This window comes from Numida meleagris, chromosome 1 (genome assembly GCF_002078875.1).
Source record: "Numida meleagris isolate 19003 breed g44 Domestic line chromosome 1, NumMel1.0, whole genome shotgun sequence".
NCBI classification, from domain to species: Eukaryota; Metazoa; Chordata; class Aves; order Galliformes; family Numididae; genus Numida; species Numida meleagris.
In genome coordinates this window covers 60,182,152-60,196,744 of record NC_034409.1, presented here as the reverse complement: position 1 = coordinate 60,196,744, position 14,593 = coordinate 60,182,152, and the positions used below count along the sequence as shown (strand labels likewise).

General features: G+C 44.0%; 1 protein-coding gene across 7 annotated transcripts in view; it reads right to left on the bottom strand.

Moving 5' to 3' along the window:
• The window catches only part of AMN1 (antagonist of mitotic exit network 1 homolog), a 43,132-nt gene that overhangs the window by 17,206 nt on the left and 11,333 nt on the right, over positions 1 to 14,593 (bottom strand). The window contains exon 3 of one of the 7 annotated variants that reach the window (XM_021389089.1): positions 7,150 to 7,401. The exons of 1 other annotated variant lie outside the window; for it this stretch is intronic. Coding sequence is in view for 1 of the 6 variants with exons in the window: in XM_021389079.1 (XP_021244754.1) it covers positions 5,225 to 5,286 (62 nt within the window). In the remaining 5 variants the exon portion in view is untranslated. 5 more of the 7 variants (XM_021389079.1, XM_021389103.1, XM_021389120.1 and 2 more) reach the window with 5 other exon arrangements.

The following is a 14,593-nucleotide window of genomic DNA, read 5'->3' as shown; positions in this document are numbered from 1 at the left end:
AGGCTAGACATTTTGAACTAACAATAACACCAACATGTACTGTTCCACCCACACGTTCTGTACGTGTCATGATCCTGCTCTCTGTGCACCTTTTATATCTGAGGGTTTTCCTGTTCTGAGAAATCTCTCCCCTTTGCCAGATGCTGAAACTCACCTTACACAAGGCTTCCATCAGGAGACAATGCTCTGTTAAGACACTGTAAGCTAATTTCTGAGAAACACGGGACTCAAGTATTTGTACGAACCAGGATGTATCTCAACTTCTGCAGCTTTGGGCTGTTAAAAATCACAGCCTCGCTGAAAGACCAGAAGCAACTCTTGGGAATGCCTTTTAAGCACCTTGAGCAGGCTGACCTTCAGATCATCAGCACTCACTGGCACACTTAGAGACAGCTAGTCCTTAAAGAAGAAATTGCCAAATCCCTGAAGGGAGAGATTATTATGAAAAATTAAGTCCCTAGGTAAAGGAGGACGATTAAGTGAGCAGGAATCTAACCCATATGCAGACACAAAAGGTAACGCTTTGTCTTCCAGGAAATTACAAGACTTCTAAAAGCACTATGCTAGAGCAAAACCAAAACTGGGGAAGGATATCTCCGCACCATGCCCTGTTGCTTAGAAACTTAACAGGAGTGCATGAAAGCAGTGTAGTGCCCTGAATTGAAAGTTCTATTGCCTACTGACCATAACCACCTGAACTAAATTCCCTATCTTTACAGATCTCGATAACTAATTACTCTAAAAACAATCCAGCTTACACTAAGTTACGTCACACATTAAAGAACAGCAGAACAGATGTTAGAACTGGGATTCATTAGAAGAAAAGAACCAGAAGAAAGGATGCTAAAACAGACAAGCAATTAAATCAGATACATCTTTCTGCATTCTTTAGCATTAGGTAACTTATACGCACAACAAGACCATACAAGGGAGCTTCATTTTGAAAGTGAAGCTCTACTTCTATACTCAGTTTTTGTACATACAGATGCAGCCGTCTGCAAGTGTTCCGATGCCTTCCTTAAGGCCTCAGCTTTCAAACACACAGACAGGTTAGAGGAAGCACTGACCTGCAACGGGCTGGCTACCCGTTAATGCTATCCATGAACAACACAGGGAACGATCAAATCTAAGCAATTCCTAACTGCACGTGCAGAACACTTCTTTACAGTGCAGTGACAATCTTAATGAAAACACCTTAAAACGTGCTATTTGGTTTTCGTTGCTCTAAGAGCCTCACTTTTGACTGTAGAAACTCTCTTGGTTCTGAGCGCATGTTTGGGCATTAATAAATGATATTAAAACACCTGCCAGGACTCTGAGAGCCTTGGCACTACTGAAGCTGTTACCTGCCCCAGCTGCCTCCACCTCTCCACTAAAAGCCTCCTTGGCAGGCCCTGCAACTCCTACGCAGTCAGTTTGCAACCAAGCATAACTACATAAACCAACCACACTTTTGGCTCACCTCAATACTCCAGCCTTCAAACTGCATCAGCTGTGTAAGCTGGTCATTTCTCACCTTGGGAACAGTGAACTTCAAAAAACAGAAACTAATACAGGATGTAACGTGGAACTCGAGCCAAAAAAATAAAGCTTCTAAATATTTCTTACGTGATGCTCTTGTGCAAAAGAGAAGTGAGCTCTGGGATGGAGGCAAAGGGTAACAAGCAGGAAGCAGCAGAAACACCTGTATAAATGCACGTTCAGGTTCAGAGATCTTAAAAACAATGCTCTTGTTAAAGGAGTGCTGCACACACAGATTTGTTTCAATTTTTAGTTTCTGCTGGAAGTTCTGCTAGTCAAACACAAAGCTTAAGGCTCAGCCTAAGGAACAAGCTTAAAGCACAGATGGCCATCACCTGATTAGAGTCAGATACAAAACAATACACTAAAATTATACACATTTTTTTAAATGTAATTATTAGTTTCAAGTATTAATCCTACCAGTATAATAGATAAGATTGCTGCAGTATTACTAATAAAATAGCGTTAAGAAGATTAGTATCCAATAAGTAAAAATTGTTAAGAGTATCAAGCTCTACAATACACGTAAAGAGAAATTACTAGGCCTTATACACAGCTAATCAGGAGAACACAAGCAGGCAGTGTAATCCATAATTTTAACAGATTAATCATGCAAAATAAGCAAAGTACGGCTACTGCTCAGGCTTCGCAAAAAGCAAGACAGAACTCTTGCAAGTGATTTCTATTAGCAGCTCAGCTGTCATTACACACATTTACTCAAAAAAAGGAACAAACTGATGCTGAAAAAGTCTTAACTCCAGCCCACTCATCTCTCCAACCATTTTTAGATGTGCCTTCCTCACGATGACCCTCTAACATTCCCAGCTGCAACTGATCTGAATGAAAATTCACTTGACTAGAACTGAGGTCACAGAATAACACTGCCACAACACATGGCTGAGGGCAGCAGCAGCAGACGGGAGTTAAATCAAATTAGAATAAAATGGAGTAAGAACACCTGCAGTGGGTCACTTCAGAAGACACTGTAAGGAGGAGGCAGTGATTTCAAGCAGAATCCAGAGTTTAACCATATGCTGCGGCTGTAAAGATCCATCTGCCAGCATGCACGATCGCTGCCTAATGTGAGCACACATGTGTACTACCTTTAACTGATCCCTATGGAGATATGAAAGAGCACCATGTTGTCACTGCCTGCTGGATTAACTCAGCTGATGAATTATAACAGAGAGCCCTCCCACTCAGCACATGCAGGTTACACCATCTACATCTCTTCCCTTTTCTATATGTAACAATACCTGTCAGCAGATATGATAAAAGGTTGTTTGCTTCACAGATATCTTATCAAAGCACTAAAGATGACAATGGTGACCCTTACCACTGACAGATCTGTGCAGCATGCTGATTAATGTGAAGGGGCACTCTACCTTGAGCTAGGGTAAGCCAGACAGCGTTTCTGAGCCTTTGTACTGGCCTACGTATTCACCTACAATGTGATCATCCCTTCTCCCAGGATGGCATTCTACTGAGTTACACGAAAGAATGGGTGAACATTCCTTTGCCACTGAAGTGCACACAGTTCTGTAAGGCGCTAAGTACTTAGAATTATACAATCATAGAATCGTTGGGGCTGGAAAAGACCTCCAACCATCATGCAGTCCAACCATCAACCCATTCCAACAATGCATGCTAACCACATCCCTCAGTGCCGCATCCACACCTCCAGGGATGGAGACTTCACCACCTCCCTGGGCAGCCTGTTCCAATGCATCACCACTCCTTCTGAGAAGAAATGTTTCCTAATATCCAACCTGAACCTTCCCTGGGGCAACTTAAGGCCATTATCTCTCATCCTGTTGCTGTTACCTGGGAGAAGCAGCCGATCCCCACCTCACCACAACCTCCTTTCAGGTTGTTGTAGAGAGCGATGAGGTCTTCCCTGAGCCCCCTCTTTTCCAGACTGAACAACCCCAGTTGCTTCAGCCACACCCCATAAGACTTGTACTTATTTGTCATGACACCTACATTTTGGCCCGCTTTCCTGCAGAGCTAGATTCATCCTGATAGAGGCAAACTGTCACCATATACTGTAGCATATAGAAATAATTGTATCTAAAAACAAAATACAAACTTTGTTGTGTTTTTTTTTTTTTTTTTACCATGGATTACCCCAGCCATGCGTGAATAGGTACGAGCCATTCGAGACCAACTACTTAGTTCAATATGCAAAGAATACCTCATTCAACAATACAGACAAATGCAAATCAACATGAGTTACACTGAGTCTCCTAGTTACTTTTAACTGTCTCTTGCTGCTGAGTTTTTAAATTTGGCTTGGGAGAAAAGCATTTTAAGATCACAGAAACACTGAATTGCTTGAGTTGGAAAGGGACCCTTAAGGGTCATCTAGTCCAACTCCTCTGCAACGAACAGGGACACCCACAGCTAGATCAGGTTGCTCAGAGCCCTGTCCAGCCTGACCTTAAGAAGAATTGCATCATTTTCAAAACCTGCTTGTTTTCAGAGGATGTTTCTGATTTGTTGCTTCAACAATTAATCACCTATGTTTTCACTACTATTGCAGCTAATGTGAAAAAAATAAAACATTTATCAGCTATACCATGTGAGATGAACAAAGAAAGGATAAGATGTCCTTGCAAAATAAGATAAGGCTGATGAATAAAGGCTGTGAAGAGGAACTTGTTAAACAAACTTATCTCGCAGATATATAGCATGAGATGCTAGCTTAGCACCTGCTTGTAAATCTTGTTTGTTTGACAGAAAAAAGAGCGACAGACTTCATCAAACAGGATACAAAGATAGCTCTAGTTGGGCAAAACAACGAAGTCTAAATCCAGATTACAAATTATGTATAAACAAAAGAAATGAACGGGGTACGTGCTGGGGGGGATGAGCATGTGGTAGGTGAACTGAGAATGCAAACCCTGAGTACCTTAGCTAATGGGGAAAGAGGGAGAGGAGGGCTCACTATACAGTCGGGGTACAGGGATAAAAAAAAGTCTGTGACCTCTGATGAGTTGAGAGATCCCACCAGGAAATGCTCCCAGTGGTCTCCCCCTTTATCCTAATAAAGAAAGCTAAAAACTCCTCTGACTCTTTTTGGGATAAAGATAACTGAACCAGCCTAGTGGAGCTGAATTTTTCCCAGCACGTGGCAATTATAATCTTACCTGCAATGCCTTAAAAGAATAAGACAAACTGTACTGCTTGACAGCTCTTCTTCTTCACCTGTCAAACCAATGTTTTATCCCTCCTGTCTCTCACTCCCTCATAAGTGCAAAGGACCGTGACAGCATGACAGAGCCAAAGCAAAACACCCTCCAGCAGACTCACTGGGCCCAGCAGCAACCAGGGATCCTCCACCACCCCTCCGCCTGCAGACCTGTCAAGGGCCATCCTGCCACCCACCTGCCAAACGCGGTCACCCATCTGTCACTCCAGCCAGACGGCCCTGCGACAAGCCCTGTCACCTACCGTGCCACCCATCACACCCATCACCCATCCTGCCGCCTGCCCTGCCCAACTGCCAGCTAACACACGCCTCGACCCGGACCCAAAGCCTGCTAGCCATCAGCCCCGCTCCCCCAGATGAGGGCAGCCGGCCAGCGCTGCGTTAACTCCAGGCGGCGGCCCCGCCCCGAGGACAGGGCTCAGAGCCGGCCCTGACCCCACCGCGGAGAGGGACCGGCGGGCAGCGGCGGGGAGGCGTCGGGGCGGCACTCACAGATCCAGGAGGAGCTGAGCTTCCCCGCTGGCGCCGTCCCAACCGCCGCTGAGGCGGCTCATGGCGACGGCGGGGCACAGGGAGCCGCCCGAGCTCAACGGCTAGGGGGAACGGTGGCGAAATGGCGGCTGCTCCCTGCAGCCGGGCATGATGGGAGGTGTAGTCCCGCCGCTGTCCCGGGCTGCTCCGCCTCAGCGAGTCGCAGCCGCGCCTGAAAGAGTGTGGAAACCCCAGTCTCGCACAAAGAGGGGTGGCCTTCCCTTTCTTCCTGACTTTAACATTTAGCGTGGAGTATCTTCTTAAGACTAAGTAAAGTGTGGGGAAGGTCGGGTAGGTCAAGAATTCCTTGACCTAATAAAGCATTAGCTAAGTTTTTAATCTTCCCCGATTTCTCCTTCTAATTTTGAAAGGTCCTAGGAGTTTATAAGTACACTGGAAAATGCATTGAAAAAAAAATACATCTGTGTGTACAAAGGCTGATAAGATGTACTGGCACCATCAGCATTTTCTTAACCCATGCACTCAAGTGAGGGAACCAGAAAGTCAGGCATTTCCACGTCTCCTCAAATCCAAGAGAGGTAATCATCTCCCTGGACCTCAAGCAATATTCTAGTTTGTTTCCAGATTTCATTCAAGTTGATGTCTCAGAACTATGTGTGAGATGAGGTACTGTTTTTGCATAAGTAACAGAACGTTGTACCGAATGGGACATACCTCAGGACCCTCGATAAAAGATTAGTTTTTTTTCTGTGGTTAAAGAATGGAGTACGCGCATTCTTGAGAGATAAGAGGAGACTCTGGCTGGCGTGTTAATTTGTGTACTCTCCTCCTCTGGGGAGCTGGGGGGAGGGTGGACTACCGAAGGTAAGGCTGTACCCAGAACTGCGGAAGAAGAAACAAACATATCTGGCAGACTTATGGCGGGAGATAATGGCTTGGCAACTGTTTTGTGGATTCCACTTGGAGAAACAAAGAGGAATAGACTTTGTCAGCTACCTAAGGGGATGTGCACGCAAAGAATGTGAACCTCGCAGCAGGGGAGGGACTCAGCGTTGGAACTAGGAGATATAAGTGCTCGTGTTTCTTCCAGCAGGCACTCCTGCTTGCAGAACGCCCACCAATGCAACCATGATTTTTTTCGCAAGAGATCTGGTCTCCGAAAAATCATTTGAGGTATTTCTCACAATTATTTCCTTTTTTTTTTTTTTTTTCCTAATTAAGGTGCTTACTCAGGGTTATAGTTCTGTTGGAAATATCCAAATAATTTATCAGGACGGTGTCTCTGATAAAAGCAGATTTAATTCGCAATTGCAATGGCGGGCGTCTTGTAAAACAGGAGCGCACCTATGGACACAGTATGACAGCTTTTGTACCTTGTTTCTCCCCCTTGCCTACCCACTGCCCTGTTTCCCCATTGGCTGGGTATCCAGGTTCACAATCTTACCGAAGGTTTACATTTGTTAATTACATTCTGACACTTGTTAATTCATGTGCTATCTTGTGCCAGTCAGTGGCCATCCTGCTGTTTCCAAGATGTCTCGGTACTCTTCTTATGACGTTGATACGGTGATTTTCTCCAAAGCTTCTTCCATTCTGTCCAAAGGACACTTTCCTTGTTACACCAAGAGCACCGAGGTGGGGATGCCAGGCCTTCCTGAGGCCTCTTTAGGCACTTCCTTGGGCATGTCATGACTTGTTCTCTGATTCGATCAGTCTCGTGCAGGGTATTCTTACAATGTGTATGACAAAGTATAACATACATTTTCGTGCTAGCTATACAGAAATTGTTGCTAGCTAGTTTTTAATAAAGGACCCAAATGGCAGCAGAGGCCATGAAATCAAGAAAATTATTATCTTGTTCTAATGCAGAAACAACACTCGATTCCCACAGTGATAGATCTGTATCTACATCCCAGATGTCTCACCTGCAGCTGAAGCAGCGCAATTGAGATTGCCTTATAAGGTTTACTCGTTACAACTATTGGCTCTGTGGTTACTGATCCAGGAATGAATTCCCTGATGTTTCACAGCTGTGCTGTGTTAGCAGTAAAACATAAGGTCCCTTCCACTTTTCTGACAGTGGCTCCTCTTTCCAGGTCTGTAGATATATTTGATCTCCGGGTTTAAATGGATGTTCAGATGAATCCAAAGGCACAGGAGATCTCAGTTGGATGTACCTATGGAGAGAAGCAAGAACACCTGCCAAAGACAAGAGCTAATAACTCAAAAACTGATTGCCTTAAGATGCATTTGAGTTTCCATCCCTGTTAAGTTTACAGTGTAATGTCTCCCATATAAAATTTCAAACAGACTAATTTCTTCTCTAACCCTAGGGGTTATTCAATTTACACCAGAGGCAAAACCTCTATCCACTGCTTTTCTGATTCCTCTGATTCTATCAGTTTGTCCAGCTTGATGTGCTTTGGAGTTCATTATAGAATGGTCTGGGTTGGAAGGAACCTCTAAGATCATCCAGTTCCAACCCCCTTGCTATAGGCAGGGACATCTCCCTCTAGACCACATTGCTAAAAACTTCACCCAGCCTGGCCTTGAATGCTTCCAGGGAGAGGGCATTCACAGCCTTGCTGGGCAACCTGTTCCAGTGTCTCACCAGCATCACAGTAAAGAATTTATTCCTAGTATCGAGTCTCAATCTGCCCTCTTCCAGTTTAAAGCCTTTTCCCCTCACCCTGTCGCTACACGTCCTCATAGAAAGTCCCTCCCCAGCTTTCCTGTAGGCCCACTTCAGGTACCAGAAGGTCACTATAAGGTCCCCCTGGAGCCTTCTCTTCTCCAGGCTGAAGAGCCCCAGCTCTCTCAGACTGTCCTCACACAGGAGGTGCTCCAACCCTCTGATCATTTTCATGGCCCTCTTCTGGACCTCCTCCAACAACTCCATGTCCTTCTTGTGTTGGGGGCTCCAGAACTGGATGCAGTACTCCAGGTGGGCTCTCGCAAGAGCAAAGTAGAGAGGCAGAATCACCTTCCTCAACCCACTGGCCACAATTCTCTTGATGCAACCCAGGATATGGTTGACCTTCCGGGCTGCAGGCACACATTGCTGGCTCGTGTTGAATCTTTTATCAACTGACACTCCCAAATCCAGGGCTGCTCTCAAGCCAGTCTCTTCCCAACCTGTATCTGTGCTTGGGATTGCCCCGACCCAGGTGCAGGACCTTACACTTGGCCTTGTTGAACTTCATGAGGTTGGCATGGGCCCACCTCTCAAGACTGTCCAGGTCCCTCTCAGCAGCATCCCTTCCAGCTAGTGTGTTGACTGCATCACTCAGCTTGGTGTCGTCTGCAAACTTGCTGAGTGGTGCACTCGATCTCACTGTCCGTGTTGGCTACAAAGATGTCAAATAACACTGGTCCCAGCACTGATCCCTGAGGAACACCAGTCGTTAGCGGTCTCTACTTGGACATTGAGCTGTTGACCACAACTCTGAGTGCAACCAATTCCTTAGCCAATTCCTTATCCAGTGAGCGGTTCATCCATCAAATCCATTTTTCTCCAATTTGGCGACCAAGATGTAATGCAGGGCAGTGTCAAATGCTTTGCACAAGTCCAGGTAGATGACACCAGCTGCTCTTCCTTTATCCACTGATACTGTAACTCTATAATGAAAGGCCACCAAGTTTGTCAGGCATGACTTCCCCTTGATGAAGCTGTGTCAGATACCACCAATCACCTCCTCTTTAATTTCCATGTGCCTTAGTAGATCCTCCTGAAGGCCCTATCTGCTCCATGATCTTGCCAGGCACTGAGGTGAGACTGACTGCCCTGTAGTTCCCTGGATCTTCTTTTTTTCCCTTCTTGAAAATGGGGGTTACATTTTTCAGACAGTGGGAACTTCACCAGACTACCATGACCTTTCACATATGATAGATAGTGGCTTGGCAACTTATCCATCAGTTCCCTCAGAACCTGGGGATGGATCTTATCGTGTCTCATGGAGTTGTGCACCTTCCAGTTCCTTAGGTGATCTTGAGCCTGATCTTCACTTACAGCAGGCAGATCTTCCTACTCCCAGTTCTTACCTTTGCTTTCAGCAGCTTGGGTGGAGCTAGAGCCTTTGCTGGTGAAGACTAAGGCAAAGAAGTTACTGAGCACCTCAGCTTTCTCCATCTCTCTCGTGACCACGTCTCCAGTTTCCTACCAGGGAGGGCCCACATCTTCCCTGACCTTCCTTTTGTCACTGATATACCTGAAGAATTTCTTCTTGATCCCCTTTATGTCCCTAGCTAGATTTAATTCTGTTGGAGTTTTAGCTTTCCTAACCCGATCCCCAGCTGCTCAGACAACTTCTTTGTGGTCCTCAGATAACCCATTCTTGCTTCCACTCCCTGTAAAGTTTCTTTTTGCACTTCAGTAAGTTCAGGAGTGTGTTGTTGATCCACTGAGGCCTTCTGGCATTCTTGCCTGTCTTCCTTTTTCTTGGGACACACTGCTTCTGGGCTTGGAGGAGATGGTCCTTGCATACTGACCAGCTTTCTTGGGCCCTTCTTCCCGCCAGGGCTTGTAAACCTGCCAAACAGTTCCCCGAAGAGTTCAAAGTCTGCTCTCCTGCTGACCAGAGTAGCAAGCTTGCTGCACACCCTCTTTGACACCCTAAGGGTCTTGAACTCCACCTTTCCATGGTCACTGTAGCCAAGACGACCCCTGAACTTCTCATTACTCACCAGCCCCTCCTTGTTGGTAAGGACAAGGTTGTATCGGTGTTCTTAATTTAGGTTTGTTAACTACCTCAAATAATTTCACAATAGTTTTAATGTATTTTAAAGAATTCCCTTGTGAAGATTCCCAAATTATACCATGAGCATGTATTACCCCAGAAGCACATTTTGAGTCAGTATAGACATTAGCCCACTTTCCTTATGATAATTGCAGAGCTCCAGTTAAAGCAATTCATTGAGTGGATATGTTCACTGACAGTGGTTTTGCCTCTATTTCTTCTTCTAGAGCGACAGTGGCATACTCAACCTTACATCCTCCTTTCACAACAAAGATGTTTCCATCAGTAAACAGCTGCCAGTCAGGATGCTGTAAAGGAGTATCCTTCAAATCTGAACAACTAGAGTACGCTTGTTCAATAGTTTGTTAACAATCACGTGCCAACTCCTTTTCATGTAATAATGATGCTGAATTCAGGGCTCTGGATGCTTTCACTGCTATACCCTCTTGTTTGAGCAGTACTGCTTGATACTACACCATCCAGCTCGGGGATGACAAATGGTATCCTTTCTGCTTTAGCACTGCTGTGACAACATGTGTTACATAAGCAGTAATTTTCTCTCCCATGGCCAATTCTTGTACCTCTTACTTTAACAACATGGCAGCTGCCACTGCTCTCAGACATGCTGGACATCAACAGCTTACCTTATCCCATTTTGAAAAGTAAGCTACTGGTCTTCTCCAGTCTACAAAAGTTTATGCAAGCACCCCCAAAGCCTTACATCCTCTCTCATGTAAATACAGTTCAAAATGTTTTGTTAAATTTGGGAGACCTAAGGTAAGAGCACATGTGACAATGATTTTTACTTCATCAAATCCTTTTCAGCAGGGAGTCCATTCCAATTACTCTCCTGGTCCTTTAACAGCTTTGGCTGTTAAAGTTTTTATGACTCTTCTTGAATCCCTGAGGAAACACTGTCCAGCACAACTGCATTTTCAGTCCTGTTGTAGGGCTCTCCCATTCAAAGTAAACAGCTGTAGACTTTGTTCTTCCAATGGAATGCAAAAGAAGACATCCTTTAAGTCCAATACTGTAACGTAAACTTCAAATCAGCTATCACTGTGTAGGATTTTGTACGACTGGGTGTACATCAGTCAAATAGTGACTGTTAGTGTGGCTTTATAATAGGCAAAATTGGGGTATTATATTCAGATTGCATTCTTACAACAGTCCATATTTTAAAAAGTTGTTAATTACAGGCTCCAGTCCAACACAGGCCTCCAGTTTCACGGTATATTGTTTTTGTCTTACTGGCTTTGATCCTGGTTTCAATTCTGCTCTTACTGGTTCTGCTGATTTGGCTCTTCCAGGCTTCTCAGTTGCTCAGACAAAAGGCACCGCATTCATGATTTCAGAGAGGGCTTCAGTTTGTTTTCCCTTATTTCCAGCATCTTTCAGTTCTGATTATTCCTGTAACATACATACTTGTTCCTCCCAGGCACTATTTTACAGCATATGAACTCAAACTTTATTCTGATCAAGAGTTATCCATGCTCCCAATTTATTCAATAAATCCTTTCCCATCAGAGGTAACAGTCACTATATGCAGTTTATATTAACAGAGATATTGACGTTTCAGACATGTCATCTATTCTTCATGTCGGTAGCTGACTGATCCTTGCACAAAGTAGTAAAAGACTTTCTATTAGCCTGTTGTGGGTGGAGACTAAAGCACTGGGAGCTTTACTCATAACAGGAAGGTAAAAAGATACTTATTGATATAAATAGAGACACGGTAACTTGAATGATGACAGTGACTTCACAAGATTCAAAATGGATAGATATCCTTGACTGTTTGCTACACAGAGGGTGGGGGGGGTATATAATGAATCTAAGATCAAATCTTAAGAGAGCTTGTATAGCCCAAAAACAGTGAATCACTTACCGAGGATTCCTTGGCAAGGCATCAGCACATCTTGGGTGAATCTCTGCACAGGTGTTAAGTAAGTTTGAGAGGTACCCCTACTGAAGTGAAGAGTGGTGCACAGCCAGCTGGTTGCAAGAACTCTCCAAAGGGTTCATAGACTGCTTGCTATTTACAGCATGAGATGACTGACTCACAGTCATACAACTTAGAATTGTATCTACTGAACTTGGTGTCTGTTATCAGGTCTCTGAGCGCCCCATTTGAGACGATATGGAGGCTGTTTGCCGTCTCTGGTGAAACTTTAATTGTTACCAGTCCCAAGGACAAGGTCTTTTGCACTTCATTTTGTGCACTAAGCCTTGGGCATAATGACCAGGCTGGGTGGGGGGTAAGGAGTGCACCTTTACATAGCCTCATCCTCAGGGTGGAAATCTGTCCACTTCCATGCTGTTTCACACAGTCTTTCATAAAAGGCAGAGGAGTCCTCACTTTTACCTTGCACTGGCAGAAGTTGTAATGATATTTTTAAGTTTGTTAAGTCCTGTTGATGGATGGCCCTGTAGTTTGTTTAGACAATGGGAAGAGTCTGTGTTTTTGTACCAAGTAGATAATGATGATATGCTGAACTCCTTGTACTGAGCAGATAAGGGAAGTTCTGCTTTGAATCAGCTAGCTTTGTGTAAGCAAGTATTGTACCATCATGGCAAGGAGCTAACTGAGCATGCATGAAAGCCAGGTTCAACCAGCAGACACAGTGAGGAAGACCACTGCCACAGAAAAGACTGAGAATATGAAAGGAGGCAGAACCCAGTGTTAATGATTTTGGAGGAAAGTATTGAATACGTATGTACTGCCTGGAAAAACCTTTGATTGATCAGGAAACTCTTATACTCAAGTTGGAGTGTTAGAAAGCAAACATTCTTTAATCAGCACTGGATGCATGGAAGTTATCCTCCTATCATGCATAGCTTACACAAAAGATATCCAGTTTATATACATTACTTGTGTTACATGTGCAGAAGTTTCCCAGAGGTATGTTTCATATGCAGTGACTGATTCCAAGCAGGATCTCCTATTTCCTTGGTACAAAAAAATCAGCAGAACTTCCTTATCTCCCTGGTTCAGAGACACAGCTCTTCATCTTATCTAAACAAATTGCAGGGCAGGGGCATCCATCAACGAGCACTGGCAAGCTTAACAATGCTGCTACAGCTTGTATCAATGTGTAACACAAGTAATGTATTTAAGCTGAAGATCTTTTGCACAAGGTATGCACTTTAGGTGGAACAATCCCTGTGCAGCCAGTGCTGTAATAAAGAATGCCACCTTCTTTATACCACATTGGTCTTTAGGAGTTTCATTCAGACTGGAGTCCGTATGAATGACAAACTCATGTTTCCACATGCCCACACACACTTCTATTCCCACTTCATTCAGAACATCACAAGTATTTATGTTGCAATTTTCTGTGCAAGTTCCAAGTAAGTTTGAAGTTAATTTGCAGGATCAGATTTCAAACTCCGTACACTAGCACTGTATGTCAAACAAAACATCACCAGGGTACCTCAGAGAGCAGTTAAATACACTGTTCTTAAGCAGATTCAACCACAAGCAGCTGCAGAAAGCATTTCAGTCACATCAGATTAAATATGGTGTTTTATCAGTAGTTTCTCAGACTGTAAAATTATTCAGGAAGTGCTCAAGAACTACTAACCTGCTTTTAAGTCAGGTCCCAGCTTGCAACGGTACATGGGGTTTTTTCCTCCTCAGATACACTAGGAAGCAATTCTCTTCGCTAAATTTAATGAGGCTTCTCTAAGCGTGTTCTTCTAGCCTGTCAGTTTTTTCTATTCAGAGACATTGTTTGGTATATCGACCACTGTTTTCTGTTTTGGATCATCTGTAAGCTTGTGAGCATGCACATTGCTCCATTGCCAAGGTTGTTTTATTTTATTATTATTATTATTTTTTTTTAAATCAGAGATGTTTGACTATATGACTCTGCTATTAACCATAGCATAGTTGGCCTGCAGCTTGTATTTGTGCTGCTGATTACCACTCTTTGAACCTGGCAGTTTACTGTTTCTAGTATATTTCACTCAAGTATCCGGCCCCCAGTTCATCATCTATTGATGTTATGGAAGATTGTTTAAAAAAAAAAAACATTATTAAAAATAGACACCCTCAAGGGTCTATCCTTATCTACCAAGTCAGTTATCTCACAACAGAAAGTGGGACAAGTTAGCAAAGCACAACTTTCCCTTCATAAATGCATGCCAACTACTTCTAATCACCTGGTCTTTCATGTGTTTGACCTTGGTTTCCAGAGGAATTCCACTGTCATCTTCCAAGGGGTGGATAGAGGCTGACCAGCCTGTAGTTTCCTTGGATCATACTTTTTGATCTTCTTGAAAACATGGATGACATATGCTTTTTTCCAGTTTGCAGGAACTTTTAACCAACCATCAGAGACTTTTAAAGGTAATCAGGAATGGCCTCACAACAGCATCAGTCAATTCTTTCATGGCTACATCCCATCAGCCCAACATCAGGTTGGATGAGATGATCTTAGGGTCTTTCCAACCTTAATGATTGTATGATCAGGTCACATGGACTTGCATCCAGTTTAGCTATTCCCTAACCCTGCTCCATAACAATAAGTCTTCCTTGCTGCAGCCATTCTCTTTGGTCTCAGGGACCTGGGATTCCTGAGTACAGGTCTTAGCAAGGTGAAGAAGGTACTGAGGACACTTTGTGCTGTTGGGG